We start from the raw sequence: 18130 nt of genomic DNA, 5'->3' as shown, positions 1-18130 counted from the left end.
ATCTGAAATCGCCTCTGTTCTTGGTCTAGGAAACAAAGCATTTTAAAGCCCACGTGCTACTTTTCAGGTATATTATGACTAAGGCTGTCATGCAGCTGATGTACTTTCAAATCCTTTGTATCACTTTTAATAACTTAAGAAGTGAGCTTCTGAACACATCCCTTTGAAGGTGACGCAAATGCGTATTAGAAAATTTACACTAATTTATTATAGGACTAGAAATGGCAGGAATCAAGGACCGCTTCCCAGAGGAATCCATTTTATTTGTGAAGATGTGTCAGACCTGCCAGTGCCCCTGCCGTACTGCACAGAAAAGTGGAGGAATCCCCCTCCTATTAGCTCTCGTCACAACGGCTCCGTGTTCAACAAGTAACTTGCAGACTTCCAGTTTTCCTCTTCCTGCTGCAGCTGTTAGGGCTAAAAGAAAGCATTTTCATCAACATCATCTCTCAGCTGGTTTATCACATCTTTTCGCATATGCACATTATGTGAGAGTTACCAAATCCCCAGTGTTTTCAACTCAGCTGCCCCACAACTATTTCATAACTATTCTCAGACTCAAATGGATTAGACAGAATCAGGTTAAGTCAATAAGCCAGAGACTTTCTCTGGTAAATAAAGAGATGATTCTTCAAGATAACAACTGTACCATGTGCACAGTTTGTAGGTTAAAAGGAATCATAATGAAAATTTTGGATAAACACACTAGCCTGTTCTAGTTCCATTTTCATTTCACCTCTTTCCATCAGGCCCTTCCCAAAGGTGAAGATGGTAACAGTTCTGGGGTTCAGCAAAGGTAAATCAAGTTCTAGGAAGTACTTTTTACTCAGTCCCTAGTAGTGCTGTATTGCCAAATATCAGACATTTAGCTACCTGCAGAAAGTCTGTATTCTTGGACAATTTAGCTTCATTCTGCACTGCTTAAGAATTGTTTCCTCTGTTTCTCATGGTGAAAACCACAGTAAGTTATCAATGAATGGTTCTAGTTCCTGTGTGTTAACCCTGCTCCAGACCTCAGGGACTGCCACACGTTTCCCAGTACACAAGACAGCCACATTCTAGTTCACCTTACAAGTCTTTGAACTGAACAATGTATGCAGTCAACAGAGAGTGCTCTTGACCTATGGCCATAACCTTGCAACTTTTAAACAGATAGATGCTACTATCAGAAGACACCCTTTCAGCCCTGGCTGAAAACACCAGAGTACTGCAACTGCATACACACCTACGCACCCACGTGCTGGATGGAGCAGCCCAACACAATTTCTTAAGATGAAAACTAATGCACATCTATGTTCACAATATGGGGCTTGTGAGAAAGCAGGTAACTGCCACACATTTGGCACTAATACTTTGTGATTCTCCTCAGTACCATAATGCTGCAGTGTTGCTGTAAGGCTATACACTTAAACAGCTTGCCACCTTCTCCTATAGCTGGTTATACTGCTTGCTTTTCACTGTGACACTCATGGAGGTTGAAAAAAAAAAAAATATTTTCCCCATCATGATTTTTCCCCTCTTACATTTTACTGTGTGTTTTAAATGGAGCTTGAAATTAAAACTTTTTGTGGTTGTTCTTTGTGTTGGTAGTGTCATCAGTAGTGTTAACACTGTTTAGAAAATGGGTTCACGTACTAACTTCTGCAAAAATCAGCAAAGGACGCATCCCTCCATTTTCTAAATCCTAACAATTTATATTTTCCAATAAGATGTGGGTCAAATTCTGAATTTCTTGTTACTCATTTTTTAGCATTTTCAAACATGATAAAGTGGAATTTTTTAAAATTCCATTGAATGCTGATGATAAATGAAATTACAAACACTGCAGGAAGTAGTTTGGTTTTGTGTTGGGTTTTTTTAAACAATATCCAACCCATTCACTCTTCATTCACTGGTACTTCATTACGTTACAGTTACTTCAACTATTTAGATCTGAACAACTGGAAAGTAACTGCTACAGATACTAACATTAAAGGCAAAACATACTATCTTGTTCAAAAACTTCACATTTTTTATTCTGTCAGTACCAGCAATTTTAACTCATGGCATAACTAACATTACAGCAACAATATAACTCCCTATACCTTATCCAGGTATAGGATGACTAACCAATTCCTCCAGTCAGTTTAAACAACATCACCACTAAATCCTGCTCAGGAATTCCAACTGTTCTGCTCAAAAGGATCTCCCCTCTGATCAGCCTAATGGTACTCTGCAAAAGTTGACAGCAGCCAAAATGATGTTATTTTCTACCACTTTTACTAGACAGTAAGGAATGCTCCAAATCAGCTAATCTGTATAGAACAGATGAGGCTGGAGAAACATCTCAGAGATGTCTTTAACCTAAGATTGTCTTTTGCAGCCAAGAGAGAGTAACATGGATTTTGGAAAAGGCAAACTAAGGAAATTTAGAGAATTAAACTTAAAACTCTCCCACCCCTACACCTTCTCATGTGTTATGTGACTTTTTTATCTGCTCCACTTTAATTTGCTATTTAACTTGCCTTGAACCTGTACTTCACAGGAACGCGGCCTTCATCTACATTAATGTGATAAAATACTGGGAATGGAAATTATGATCTCTAGTCATCCTTCCCTCTAGAAGACTCACAATGCAAAATGCTATTGAAATAGCCTCTGCTATGAGTGGAACCAACTTAGGACTCGAGCAGGTTAACAGCAGCACAAATACATGAACAGAAACAAGCTGTTCCTGAACATATTACTGAATGAACAGGAATGACCTTTAAGGTTGTTCTATGCTGTTTTAAGGTGTGATGGATCTTCCCTTTCCAGAACAGCAACTCACAAAACACGGTCCCTCACTCCATCTGCCTCATACTTCTACGTTTTATCGCTATCCAGTTCCGTATCATGATCCCGTTTACAAAATAGACACCACAGAACCATGCAGTACAATGCAAATGTAAGTCCACCCACACACGCAAAACCGCGAAGATTCCAGCAGCACCTAAGTTAGCATCCTTTCCAGATAAATTTATGTTCAATAATCAGAGTAGTATTTCATGTAATGCTAATCCTGTGGCTACCTTGACTCACTCTACGTGTTTTTCTTGTCCCAAACTTACTACTCTGTATCTCAGAGAGCACAGAAGTGCCACAGGGACTCAGACCTCCACCTCCATCCCAAGTTAGGACTGTATAAGGAAGCATGCACTTAATGAGTAAAGGCTCCCAATACATTAACCAAGAATTTCAATATAAAACATTGACAAGGAAATATTAAAGGAAAATTGATTTAAAAACAGATGTATGTTTTCTGGAATTCATTGGCTTTGCAACAAGAGTTTTGTATATGCATAGGAATAAAGAACATTTGCTCCTCCAGTATGTGAAGAGGCTACTGACAATCATTAAAAGAGACTGCTTTCCCACCTGCTTGTGCAATCTCAACTGTTTAAATGAAATTGAGATGCTACTCATATGGCAAAACAGGGAAACTTTCAGCTGCAGGCTGCACACCTTACAGTCTGTCTTTAAAAAAATATTTGCCATTTCCCTTACATAAAGGCATGTTTTTTCATCCATTGCCTCATTAGAACAAGGCAACTGCCTAGCGTTTCCTGCAAACAAATGAGATTTTTCAAAAAGTTCTCAAACAGATAATCCTATAAAATTCTACACTGAAGCCTGATGCACTTTATTTCCACTGAAAATTTTAAATTTAATTAGAAGTCAGCAATTTACAGTAATCTTAATATAACACGTCAGTACATGACTCTACTTACTTATAAACTGCATTTTATTATTAAATCTGGTATTTCCCCTTGACTTCTATCACAGAAAATTAAATTTAAAAAATCAAAATTAAAAACTCTTCTTAAATGAGCAACTCTAATTAGGGAAAATATGCAAAAGGAAATACCTGTTTCTCCCCACAAGTCATCAGTGTCATTGATATCTATTTCATGATCCTTTTCAATTGTTAAGATATAAGAAATGACCTGTCAAAAACAGCAGAGATGTGGTGGATCAGAAAAACCAGCAGTCACTTGCAAGAAATAGCAACAGATAAAGGGTTTAAAACAATTGAGAGTGCTTCTCTCTCCATGCATATGAATCCAAGAAAATTAATATTGTTTACAATCCATCAGAGTTAGTTCAGTATGATTTTTAGTATAACTTGAAGATGACTGAAAGTTATGAAAAGCAGTTTAAAAAAACAGCCCAGTGCCCTTCTGTTAATTGGTTCACGGTGTTTTGCATGATGATGATTTAATGAGCTCTTGTGTGACCTACATATACGAGAATAATCAAGACAAACAATGCCAAAAATAAAAACAAAGCATCCCAGTTCAGCAAGGAAACTCCACATTGTCTAAAACAAAGGGGAAAAAACAGAACATTTGCATACACCCTGTAAAATAACAATTCCATTTTTTTTTCATTTTACGTTGTTTAGATCTTAGCTGTTTTCAAAAATTCTTCACAGAATGGTTTAAGCATAAATTGTTACATGCTAATTTTTAAAGTTGAGGTGAGTTATAAATTAAGTTTTTCTGTGTTTTTATTTTATTAAGAAAATTATGTTTTGTAACCACCTGCTAGTGAAAGATTATTAAACTAAAACCTCCTCTAAGGCTGTTTTAAACAGATTTTCTAATGGGGGACACTGTCATAGAGACTGCAGCAACCAGGTGAGGGAGTAAAATCATACTAACAAAAGCTTTGGATGCTACAGGAAAAAGCAAAATTAGGAAAGGAGAGAGTCTATGAGTATTTTCAGGCTGTATGACAAGTTGTATACGATGTATGGAAAACTCTGTAACCTGAAATGCTGGAATATAATCTATTTAAAATTCGTGAAACACAAGTCTTTTTTCTAGCTAAGAATTAAGCTTCTTAGTATCCTAAAAATAGAGAAAGATGGACATTTTCAGGTAAGGGTATTTATGATTAACATGACCTATTTTGCTGATATTCAGGAGTTGACTGCTTTCTTTTAATCAGTGATAGTAAATAACTTTTATGAGAGTGACATAATTATGCATAAAAGTTAACCATAGTTCAGAATCCTCAAATTTATACTGACAAGACAGTGATGGCTTATATATATCATATAGTAAATTAACTACACATATACATCTCTTACGTTTGAATCATGTAAACAACTTTAAAGATCAGGTTCTTGATCTTACAGCAATTAAAAATAGATTTAAAAGAAGTAAATATTGAAATGGTTTTACTGAAGACATTTTAAGTTTCTGCTTTTGACATATCGCTTACAATACATTCACAGGAAATTCCATCAGTGTGATCTTTATTCAAGTATCTTTACTTACCAATTACTTTTATATCCAGGTTAATATTTGCTTTCCCAATGAACAGAAGGCACAGTTGTATCGCCTAAATATCGAAAGCATTTTGCAGCTCTTATGTGTATATTTCTAGCATTCCTTTTACTGAATAATACTGTAATGCTGAGAAACCTTCTTTTATCATATACACGCACACAATCCCAATTTTCTGTCTTAAGTAACATTATGCAGAATTAAGTCTATAACTTAACTTTTTAACCTGATGCACATGTCAAGTATGTGCATGTATGTGCAATATATGATTTGTTATACTATGAAAAAAAAAATAAAATCAACCTGAAGCAGAAACATACCAGGTTGGATCACTGATACAGAATATCATCATTACCACTAAAGATTTAGGACAACTTCCAGGAACAGAGAGGAAAAAGTACACAGAAAGTTACGTATAAACAAATACTGAAGCAAATAATATTATTGGACAATTGACTACAGCATTTAAAACAGCAGCTAAGAATGCCTACTATTTTAAATATCAGCAGTTTCAATAGCGCTGCCTTCCAAACCTCTTCTAAAAATAGCTGCAAGCACAGTTGTACAATTCTGATAAATTCAAATAGATTTGGAAATATCTGAACTACCAACCTACCTGACAGTGTCCCATACTGGAAGCTGCTGTTAGAGCTTGTTGCAGTGCCTGGCCTTTTCTTAGTGAATGTTGTTCTTGGGAAGGAGTTAGCCAAACAACGTTGAGCAAGTACTCAAGGATATCACAATGCCCTCTCAATGCACTGTGGACCAAAGCACACTGGCCTTTCTTGTCTACCCAGTCAGCCTGCATTGGGAAAGAAATTGTTCAGAGTTAAAAAGCCTAGTGAAAGGCCACAGAGAGGAGAAGCTCCTGAGCACTGCAAGACAGCAAATGTCACTCCTGTCTTTGAGAAGGGCAAGAAGGAAGATCTAGGGAATTACAAACTAAACAGCCTCACCTTAGTTGCTGGGAAGGTGATAGAAAAAGTAATCCTGGAAGCCATTTCCAAACACACGAAGGACAAGAAGGTGATTGGGAGTAGTCAGCATGGGTTTACCAAGGGGAAATCATGCTTAACCAACCTGACAGCCTCCTACCACGAGGGGACTGGCTTGGTAGATGAGGGGAGAGCTGTGGATGTTGTCTACCTCAACTTTACTACGGCTTCTGATGTCGTCTCTCATAAGACAGTCGTGGATAAGCTGATGAAGTACAGGTTATGTAAGTGCACAGTGAGGTGGATCCAAAATTGGCTGGACGGTCAAAGGGTCATGATGGCACATGGAAAATGCTTCATGGAAGTCTGTGGAGATGTTCTGGACTCCCCCACCACCTTGCTCCAAGTCTACGTGTGTTAATTATATACTTACATAATCCACAACAGTTTTCTTAGCCCTTTGCATGATTTTTTTTTGGCTGCAAACATTGCCATCTTTGTGCATCAGCTTACCTTTGCACCTTTTTTGCACAGCAGTGAAACTATCTTCATGTGACCTGCAGCGGCTGCATAACTAAGTGCTGTCATCCCATTTTCTGAAGTTCCATCAATAGCAGCTCCAAATTCTAGTAAAAGAGTGACCACTTCTTCATGTCCAAGGTGCGACTGGACACACAGCACTGGGGCATTATTTAGTACTTCAGTCCTATAATTCACATTTGCTCCAGCCAAGATCAACAGCCGACTCACCTAAAATATAATTTCAACACAACAATTTTTTCCTCATATTTGTCTGAATTTATTATTATTATGTGACTCTGACATCTTGATTCAGGTACTCACATGTTACTCCCTAATATTGACGCAGACTTTATTGGCAGACATTGATTTTATCACACATATAGCAATATGAAGGCTTAAAATAATCTGTTAGCAATTTGATTATTGTATTACTGAACAATGTACTCCTGACAGAAGACTCACCTCTCCCCTGAAACTCACTACTCTCTCACCACAATTTCATCTGCGTGACTTGCTGCTACTCTGCAGATTTATGTAACTAGTCCCATTAATACAGAACCAGATTGTATAAAAAGCAATCTCCAAAAAATTATCAGAGCATGCATTTGTGTCCACGTAAATGCAAATTTCCAATCAAAAGGCTTAGCAGTTGGCCAAAATTGCAACTTGTCAACTTGAATTTCCCTATCCATAATCCAGGGATTCAAATAATAGTGCAAAGTTCTGGAATTTTGCACCCTTCTATTCTTACTTCCCCTTTTGCAATTCCCTTGTTACTTCCCCACAAAAGAAAATACAGCTGATATCTGCCCAGCAGAGCAGGTGGTGCATCTGCCCCCCTGAAAATGCGTCTACACACTTATATACGCTACTGCATCAGAATCAGGGTGAAACCCTTTCTCCCATCAAAACTATGAAGGAAAACTGAGATGGGCTTTAACAACAGCTTAAAAAAGTAGGTGAAGGCTCATGATAAAGGAGTTCAGTTACAGATGCATAGTGGTGGCTTTTTTCCTCTAAAGGGTTACATTAATTTCAACATTCATCAACAGAGTTACAGCCACAGCGGCAGATGAAAGCACCAGTTGTACATGAATGCTTATTTTCTTACCTTCACATTGGGTGTATAGATGTTTCTCAGAGAAGCAAGGGCTGCAGACAGTCCATCAGTACTATAACCAATCCACAAGGCTTGAAGATGACTGGAAGAAATTCCAGTTCTTTTACTGAGACCCTAACAGAAACGACATAACAGGAAATCTCTCTATAGGATTAGAAATGCTACTTATACCTATAATTTGTGAGTATAAAGAGAAGTAACAATTTTGTTTGTTAGCACTACCAAGTATTTTGCATAAGCTTCTAACAAAGTAGTAAAGCAACTCAAAAGAGAATCTCTAAGATGTATTTAAATGAATAAGTCATAAAACCTATTAAGCTGTAAGCTTTACCTTAAAAATGTGAGCTTTAAGTATATGATGACCAAGTTCCATAGTTTGTTGGCGGTTTAACTTTCCCTCTTGTCGAGAAAACATGAAAGCCAGTAGAGCATGTCCATTCCTAGTAAAAAGGATTAAGAGAGAAATGCTTTCATAACTATACTTCCAGTCAATATCCTAACACATCTGCATGCCTGTTATAATAGCTCGACTTTCTCTGTCAGACTACTGAAACATACCATTACGTCTAAACAAAATTCTTGCCATAATGAAATGACGCAAAGAGAAAAAAAAGCAAATTTCAAAAGTTGAAACCTACTCCTAATATTTCTCGACTGTCACCTCACAAGCGGCCCACATCAGCACCCACGCAGGTTTGGACACAGATTCCATAGCACCATAGAATACATTTGCATACTTCTCCCCTTATGTCTTGTGAGAGACTGCAGGTACCTTACATAAAACCTAATCCTTCAAGAAGATCTGAATCCTTCTGATATTAGAGATAAAATGTGTATTTAGTAATTCTTCATCTACATTAGTCAGTGGTCAGTATTCTAGGCAACAGTGGAAATGGCATAACCCTGAGACAACAAGGTTATCATATACTATACATTAATCAGACTTTATACTGGAACAGGACAATTAACCATATGCTAATTAGACTATTCATCTGGGGGATGAAATTCTGGGGGCTTCTTGCCCCACCTTCAGAGATTTCTGAACAGAACTTTGATAAAACAGAAGCTTTAAGTACAACAAGGTAACACTCCACCTTCTGTTAGAGCACCCATGGTAGGGGCCAAACAGTCTGCAACACTGATAATTCCACCTGCCGAACTGTTCTTGCTAAATCCACTCTAAGAAGCGTTGGGTCAGTGATAATTTCAAATGTCAGCATTTTTTGTTGTTTTGCAAAAACAAAAAAACTAAAACTCTGAAGAATATGAGAAAAATGGAAGACATGGACTGCATGAATGTGAATGTGCTACAGCAGCTTATTGTCTCCAATTTAACTCGTTCATGTCAAGTCAAGGAAGGCGAGATGGAACAAACAATGCCATGAGAATATAATTATAGAATGAAATGTCTTAATATTTTTACATTTAAAAGAGCTCAAATGACCTGTTCTTTTTATTCCTGCACTCTAAATAGATGAAGTGCTGCTGCACGTAGTTGTCAACAATTTTACTGTATCAAATCTGCAAGTTCTACAAAGTCAATTATGTATTGTAACCTCTGATACTTCTGGTCAAGCTTATCTCTAAACATATAAAAGTTTTCATTTTGGAAAAAATCAGGCATGCTTGTATTTTAACTTTACTCTTTCCTCTCACCAATTGTTGCAACCAATTATATAAAACATAATTGCAGTTATTTGAACATGATTTACTGCAGGTTTCACTTACCTTGGCTCACATAAGAAGTCTGTATTTTCACCATCTGCTCTCCAAACAAGCCATTCCCTGAAGGAAGGATGGCAGAACATACGTGTTTTGTCACGTCTTTTTATCAGAAAACATGAAAGGGCTTCCATCCTTTGGCTGAAGTCTTCCCATTGTTGTTCACCACTTATTTGGCTTGCATTAATAGCTTGGAAAATCTGTTCATCTGTCATGGGATGTAGGGATGCCAGTGCCACATTTAATATTGGCAGGGCTCGCTCAAAAGCAGAGTTTGTCATGAACTTCATATTGCACTGAAGTAAGTACAGTTCTGATAAAGACACTGGAACAACCTTGTAGCTTGCACTTTTGATTACTAGGTGACCTTTTTGGAAAAGATCCAGAGTGAGTTTCAAATAGAGGTAAGATCCCAGGCTTCTCATGATCAGGTGGTTACTCACTTTCCCAATAATAGCTGCATCAGCTTTTCCATTTAAAGATAGGTTGTTTATAATTTCCTGGCTGTTATTAATTCTGTACTGAATATAAGCATTCAAGTCATCGTGAATTTCTTTGTTGTCTGGAAAATTGTCCAGGGATATTGCGATAAAGGGCAGTGAACTTACTACTTCCTATGAGGAGGAAAGAGAGGAAAAAAAGAAAGAAAACAAACCAAAACCCAAACAAACAAAAACAAAACCACACAGGCATTACAGTATTCCAGCACTTGAAAACTCAACAATGCATCTTTTTGCTATATTTCTGTTCTGTAAAGAGCACCAGACAAATTACAAAGAAATTCAGTATCTCTGCAACAGCTTTGCAAATATTGGCCCCTGGTAACAGGTAGAACAATATTTCTACATTGCATCATTTTTCATAGGAAGGTCTCAAATATTTTACTGACAAAGCACAGCAAGGCAGCTGAAGGGGAGGAGCTACAGCAATGATCACTTTAGACTCAAGGGACCATGAAACAGTTCCCAGAATTGGACAGGCCAGGGGAAAGGGGGGAGGTAGAAGGAATGATCAATTAAGAAGGAATGATTTATTAAGAAATACCACAAATGACAAAAACAGAAGAGAATCTCCTCATTGTAACATCTTCCCGTAACAATGTGCCAGAAAGGTACCACCCACACATACAAAGTCCCATTTAGTTCAAGGCAGGTACCAGGTATGGCACAGGCACTTCCACAGGTTCACCCAAACACATTTTTATGTTCACGGAACACATTTATGTTTATGTAAATAAAAATCCAAAAGACCTAAAACTTCTTACATAGAGGCACATATCAGAAGTGTTTAACAAACTTTCACAACCTCACAACCTAAAAAAGAACTCTTTATTCCCCTTTAAAGTAGTCACGTGGATTTCAAAAGCTGAACTTTCAGGCCAGTGAAATGTTTTGATCACAGATGCACACTTCTCCTGAGGAGAAACAGTCTCTACTACAGAAATCCCTTGTTAAAAATAAAAATGTAGTTGAGAACTCAACTCTGCAGGCAGTTAAATGTTCAGAGTCCTAGTAGCAAGAAGGCAGATACAGAACAAACTCTCAGAAGGCTACTGAGGCACACCTGCACTTCAACACGGTCAAAACAGACTTACAGCCATCGAGCAGCTGGGGTTGGAAGGGACCTTTAAAGGTCACAGAGTCCAACCCCACCACACATCCAGCTCCACACCACCACTGTCTTGCACCTTGTCAGCTTGGTACACAGAGTAACTCTGGAGTAATCTGCCCAATTCTCTCCAGATATACTCCTGACTGCATTAGGAAACAGCTACTACAGAGCTGGAGTTGGTCCTCCTTCAAGCTGTCTTTAAGAGTGCAAGATGCCTAGTGAAGCAGCAGCGTACGGCTGGCAGAGCTGTATCTCAAGCGTTGCTGAAATATATAAAGGGTGCTATCTCAGAGATATGGTAGATGACTAAACCAGACACAGCTGCTTTTTTTCAACTGAAGCTAACTGAAGGCTTTAAACAGCCTGACTAGTGCTGAAAACAAAACCAGAACTTTGTTCAGAACATTACTGCCCAGCGCAGAACAATGGGAATTCTGTATGTCCTTGCTTGAATGCACTTGGGATACCTGCAAGTATCTCTTAGCTGCTTAATTCTGACAAAATGCTTTAACCAGAAGTTTTGAGGCTGGATTCAGAGAGATGAAGAGATGCAGAGGGATCAAAGGTAATAAGGCTAGAAATCAATCTCATCAACACAGACAGTGGAATTGTGGCTTATCCCTTCCTCAAAAGTGAAAACCCAGAGCATAACACTAGCAGAAATACACTCCAAGAAGTAAACACCAAAGGGAAAATCACTGTGGGCTTCTAATTACTTTTATTTTTTTTAAGCTTTCAACCATTCATTTGCCCATTTCACTCTTGAAGGCCAAGGAAACATACTCAGATTTCACGACTTCTTTTATTAGCAATTCTACTAGCCTACTGAGGAAAGAGATTCAAAACAAAAAGGGCCCCTGGTATCATACTTGTGTACTGTAAATAAACATGCAATAACAAAGGAAGGAAAAAACCCAAGAGACTTTACTTTGAATTCCTCTAAACCCAGTATTTTTCATAATAATGCAGCTGCACCAATATAAAAGATCACTTAGTCTTTGAGGGTAAAAAAAAAAAAAAAGTTAAAAGCTGTTTTTACCTGGAAGTTAGTTCTTATAGTCACAATGAGCTTCAGCCAGGGAGGAAACATACAGATTATGTTTGTGATAAATGAAGAAACTGTGTCACCATAATCAGGTTTATGAAATTCTGCATCATTTAAACCATCTATCAAAATTATATAGTCTTCCTCAGGAATTTTCCGCTCTGAAATACAAAAATTAAAAAAGGAAAGGATGAATGCAAATTCTTCTATTAAGTGCCATATTTTTATCCCCAAGTTTGGAACGTCAAGAAATAAAAATTACCTTTATGTGCAGCAATACATCTTATAGCATTTAGGAGATTGAAAACAACATCGCCATAAACTGATAAAAAGTGGAAAGAATCACTTAAAATAGTGCTTTTTACTGCACTACTACTAGGGATCTATTTCACAACAAATTTAAAAAGTTAAAAGATTGAACAAGGCTGTTAATGTAAGAGATGCAAGGATATGGGAAGAAGGCATACATAGGTTAAGCTATTAGTTAACACTGCTTTTGATTATTAGCTATTTACTTAAAACTTATCCTTTACTGGACTTACCAAACAAAAAAAATTTACAATTTGCGAAAGTCATAAAGGCACTGGTTTACACTATCAGTTCTGAGGAGAAAAGTTTATTTTGCAACAGCTTAAGAAAACAGCAGTATTCATTTTGAGCACTTGTTAAGGATGAAAATCCCAGTGGTAAACATAAGATTTGCCAATGGATTTCACAGGAATTTTGTTGACTGTCAACAAAATTCAAGAACTGCAAAGCAGTTTTCATAGGAATGACACATACTCTGTTCACACATAGGCAAATCTCCTCCCCCATCTTGCCAGGTATCAAGTACCTGCTCAAGCTGGCATATACTGTGAAGCCAGCTGTTTTCAAGGAGGAGTTTGATAGCTTTTTTAAAAAAATATGAAAATCATGCTACATGCTTTCTTGGGAAACTGTGATATCAATTTTAAAAGCAAGCAAAGGACACATCCACTTTGCAGGTGTTTAGGCACAGGGAATCACAAAACAGAAGTGTGACAAAACACAAAAGCATCTGAAAACAAAATCCTTTAATGCAAATATGCCACCCTTAACTTCAAGCCACAAAGTTATCCTTGAGTTTTATGACAAAACAATAAATGTAAAGTTTCCATGACCTTTGATGTATTTTAATATAATTTTATTTTAAACATGAAATAACCATTCAAAACCTACCTATTATTGTTACAAATAACTACCACAATTAAGGAATCCCTTTCTCTGGAATGCTCTGCTTTATTTATTTCTCTTAGAGCATTAAAATACATATTCTTAGATTTTTTCCCCACACTTTTGAGGCAGTTTACATTCAGTTTCCAAGTCACTTCCTGCTTAACCTACCTTTCCTGAGGTTTGAAAGTGGTTCCAACACTCCCCTTTTAAAAGCTGCTGCTGGATCTTGCACACAAGATCTCAGGCTAAGCATGCTTTGTAAGTGAGGCTCTTTTATTAGAAGATCTCTGTATGCTGTTAATTGATTTGAACGACAAAGTAAAGCTGCAATACTGTGCACAAATTCTGGAACAAGACACGTGTATGTGTTGTCAGCTTGACAGTAGTGATAAGCAACGACCTGGAGAATTAAAAAAAAAAAATAGTCCAATTTTGATAAAATGTTACTAAATTTCTCTTTCAAGTATAAAACACGTTTTAGTGTTAGAATAATAATCTAACTCTGCAACTGGTCTCAGATGGCCTGTGTCAGAGACACAGAATAGAAGCCTATAAATAGGTTTTGACCTTGTAGGGCATGCAAAGAGGAAAAGACATCAAAATGTCAGATTCTGGCAGCAAAACATAGTAATCTGAGTTCATGCCATTTGGATACAGTGGGTAAACAGCTAAGTAACCAAGTAGTACAAGAAAAATAACTTGAGGCTCTAAGCAACCTATTAGCTATAATCTGACAACATCGTGTCACACACTGTAATCATCTGACGAGTAATCTGATCATCATCATACAGAAGTAGATGACAGACAGATATTAAAGACATCCTCATAACAGCAAACAGATAAAGAAGACAAATGGCTTTATTCTGATTATTACAAAGGTGTGTATTACTTATCACATAGGCCATATTTCTTTGAAAAAAATCAAACCACAAGGATAATCTGGTGTTCACAGTAAATACAAAGTTTGCACTTCAGTGGCTTTCATAACATTGTTTCCGAATAATACATGTCACCTTAAAGACTGCAACAATAACCTCATGTTTTCCTCACAACTATTTGAATAAAGTATGCAATTCAGACATTAATTATTTTTATTGCTTAGGGAAAAAATAACACACTTATCATAATTATCTAATGCAAAAGTAACTTTTAAATTGTTTACTTCAGACTCTCAGAGTATGGAAAATAGCAAGACTACATCCAGATTCAACCTGTATCATTGAATATAGATGGCTTATACATAGACCAAACGGTTTATCTCCTTCCCCGCCCCCCCCCCCCCCCCCAATTTTGCTTTTGGAAGGAAGGTACACTGAGAACCTACCTGTAGAGAACACACAGCCCATTCTGCAAGTAAAGGATCCCAAACTCCCATACACACATGAAACTGATGTGAAATTTCTAATAAAACTCTTTCAAAGACCAAGCAGAATTCAAGCAATAACTTGAAAGGTAGAAAAGGCAGATTGCTGGTTTCACCAGTCATGAAACGTACACATCTTTTAGAAGTGTCCAAAATTACTGCCTTTTCTCCCACCACCACCTACTGGCGTACTCAGGAGGACAGCACAGCAGGCTGTCTCCTCTCAACTCAGGAGTTTTCTAACATACTGAAAATCTATCAACAAGTGAAAACTCACCTTTGAAGCAAGATGTCTCACAGAATCACCTGTTTGATTTTGGTATTCAGGAGTACCAGGACAATTCAGAGTGTTCATCGTATTGGTGCCATTTGCTGGAGGAGCAGATAGGGCTAACTGACTTAGGGGAATCTCCTGACAGGAGTCACCACCTGTTTTTAATAAAAAGACAACAGATGAGACCAAGTTTGCTGACAGCAGATTGTTTTTTAAGAATTCCACAGAATATCTTTAAAGCTAGCATAAAAATCAAAACTGAACAATAGCATTTAAAAGAAGCCTGCAACTAGTCTGATAAATACAGGCACATATTTGCAACTTTACAATTTTAAAACGATTCAACTGACTTTTAGATCAAAATGATAGAATTACTGAAAGCAAAACCATGCTGATGTGAAGAGTTTCCTTATGTATGAAATTTATACATTCACTGACTCATTTAAACTAAGTTATTATATGACTGAACTACTGGAAAATATGAACAATTTATCATTATTACTACTACTACTACTACTATTTGAAGTGTCAGCAGGGCAGGTAGCAGCAGTAACAGTCATGCCATCCTTCCATTTAACGTAGGCACTGGAATAGTCAGGTGACGGAATCCTATGGATCCCAGCAGAAGACAGAATGGGCTCCTTCACAGCTTTACTCTTGCCTCTACTGGAATTCTTTGGAAAACACGTGGTACTGAAAAGCGTGTGGTGCACAGTGGGGAAGAAACATCTCCCTTCTCTCTTTCCAAACTAATGGGAGAACAAGCTACTGACCAAGTTCAGGGTACACACTGTCTGACAGAAGGAGATTCTACCTACCATTCCCATTTACCACCTTTTGATGGGCTGAGCCCAGGCTGTATTAGCGGAAGGTGTCTGACAGTGTACAATTGTGACAGATTCCTTCCCTCACTGGAGGGAAAAAGCGTCAGCCCAGGAGCTGATGAGGCCCGATTGCCTCAAGCCAAGAATGCAAACAACATTCAATTTGTGTTATTAGTACAACAACCCAAACAATTACTCAGAAAACCAACATACTTTTGGGGGATGAATTAGGGCTATTTGAAGCTATTTGCCTCATGCGACTTCCGTGGCAGCTAAGTGCCACCAGCCGTGAAATAACTGCAGTCTTCCCAAAGCCCACATTTCCAGTAATGACTGCTCCCCTGTTCTCTGCTGGATCAGTATTCTTCAGTTTTTCTTCAATCACTTGAAACAGCCATTCTCTCCCAACAAACACCGAGTCTGTTGTTATGCTTGGCACTTCAAACAACAGTGGCTTCAGCAAAATGTCTTGAGGCTTATAGGGGATGAAACGAGCTGAGAAGAGGTGGCAGGGAGAAGAGTTTATTAGAAGAAACTCAACACGCAATAAAACAGCACTGTTTCAGAAGATCAATTCATTCAGTAACCTTGTTAATAGTGTTGATAATCGGACTTCTTAGAGCTTTCATCACGAAAACAATAAAGACTGATTTGCTCAGTTCAGGTCACCTCTGTAATTCCTACGTGAATTAAATTCTAGAGGACAGAAGCTGCAAGTATAATTTGAGGATGCTTTTTCACAATTGAACTTGAGTTAGTAAGTTGCAGAATCCAAAAGTTTTCTTACAAATGCATTAATAATTCTATAAATGGGGAAGTAACAAACATTTTTCAGTTTTGAGTGAATACACTGCTGAGCATCTCAGTGTCAGGTCTTCAGATCTGTAAAGACAATTTGCAGTGAAACAGAAAAAGGTACAGAGAATAAATATTTCTTTCTGTTTTTTTAAAAAAGTACTTTTAAAGCAATATAAAAAAAAAATACTACCCTGTTTTTCCATACTTTGGAAGCCACAAGAACAGAAATTAAGCAGCACAGCTGAAGGTGTAGTCATGTTTGATTACTTTAATCTATACATTTGGCAAACACCTGACAAGACTTTTAGAGAGAAGAATAATTTGGGTTTGGTTGCATAAAATACATTAAAATTTACAGAAATAATAATGTTCACTAATACAAGGCTCTCAGGATTCATTAACCAAATCTAATGTTACACAAATGCCGTTTCAGCATTGATCTACAACTATGAAAAAACAAATTAGAGGACCGCACTGCATCCATATATGACCTCAAAATTAATTTTACCAGGAATTTGCTTAATTTTTTCTGCTTTTAATTGTTATTGGTTGTGATGGATGCACTTGATCCCTTGACCAAACTAGTGGTAGTGTGGTTCAGGCTCCAAAGGAGGTAAAGGCTCAAGCTGTAACAAGGCCAAGAACTTCTCTAGTTCCAGTCTGTTCTCTGGAAACCCACGCAGGAGCAGAGCAACCCAGTAAGCATCGATGCATATGAGCTTGGAACACCAATCATGCAATCAACACATAACAGCAGGTGGCTTTTTGAAGACTCATTCATCAAGGAACAAAGGAAGTTGAGACTACAAGGAGTCTCCAGAATACCTTTTCCATCACACATAGTTTGACTACAAGCCAACCACTTTATTCCGCAGATAGGGCAGCCTGAGCGAGTCTCCCTTGAGTTCTCCCTGTTAAGCAGCTGGCTGCATGGTGCTGATCTCCCCTAGAGCTGGGACACCCTCAAGGTTGCTCCTAGAGGCAGAGACACCTCTCACACTGCACATCTTCTGTAAGGGATCGGTATCACACATAACCTTGTGTTATAGTGCACTCAGATTCTGGTTTGGTAGTTTTGAATCCTTTGTGCAGTAAGTGATAGAGCGAACCTTCCCATCAAACCTTGTTAAGTCGCACTTTTCAAACATCGTATTTCAATAAAACCACTTTTGATGATGCCTTCGACAGTGGTTCTTTAAGCGGTCACCCATTTACAACATTGCTAAATTAACAGAGCCTGCAGATGACTGTTAGTTAAAAGGGGGCAAAAAAAAAATCACATACCTCACTTGCATTTAACATAAACCTGCTATTTTCAGACTCAAAGATCAGAGAGATCAAAGTATATATTAGTCATAAAGAAGTCTAATGGTATTAGATCAGTTTTCTTCCTAAAACAGAATTCTA

The 18130-nt window shown here is 37.7% G+C and overlaps 1 protein-coding gene across 5 annotated transcripts in view; it reads right to left on the bottom strand.

Moving 5' to 3' along the window:
• TANC1 (tetratricopeptide repeat, ankyrin repeat and coiled-coil containing 1) overlaps nt 1-18130 on the bottom strand; it is a 95366-nt gene that overhangs the window by 12225 nt on the left and 65011 nt on the right. For all 5 annotated transcript variants that reach the window (XM_080398667.1, XM_080398669.1, XM_080398668.1 and 2 more), the window contains 11 exons: nt 16139-16420; nt 15105-15256; nt 13633-13864; nt 12262-12428; nt 9618-10225; nt 8221-8329; nt 7881-8003; nt 6761-6997; nt 5929-6114; nt 3887-3965; nt 284-417 (listed from right to left, as the gene is read on the bottom strand). In XM_080398667.1, coding sequence (XP_080254793.1) covers nt 284-417; nt 3887-3965; nt 5929-6114; nt 6761-6997; nt 7881-8003; nt 8221-8329; nt 9618-10225; nt 12262-12428; nt 13633-13864; nt 15105-15256; nt 16139-16420 — 2309 coding nt within the window. The remainder of the gene's footprint in view (nt 1-283; nt 418-3886; nt 3966-5928; nt 6115-6760; nt 6998-7880; nt 8004-8220; nt 8330-9617; nt 10226-12261; nt 12429-13632; nt 13865-15104; nt 15257-16138; nt 16421-18130) is intronic.

Source organism: Falco punctatus (genome assembly GCF_963210335.1).
Source record: "Falco punctatus genome assembly, chromosome: 8".
Classification (NCBI taxonomy): Eukaryota; Metazoa; Chordata; class Aves; order Falconiformes; family Falconidae; genus Falco; species Falco punctatus.
This window is presented reverse-complemented; position numbering and strand designations above follow the sequence as displayed.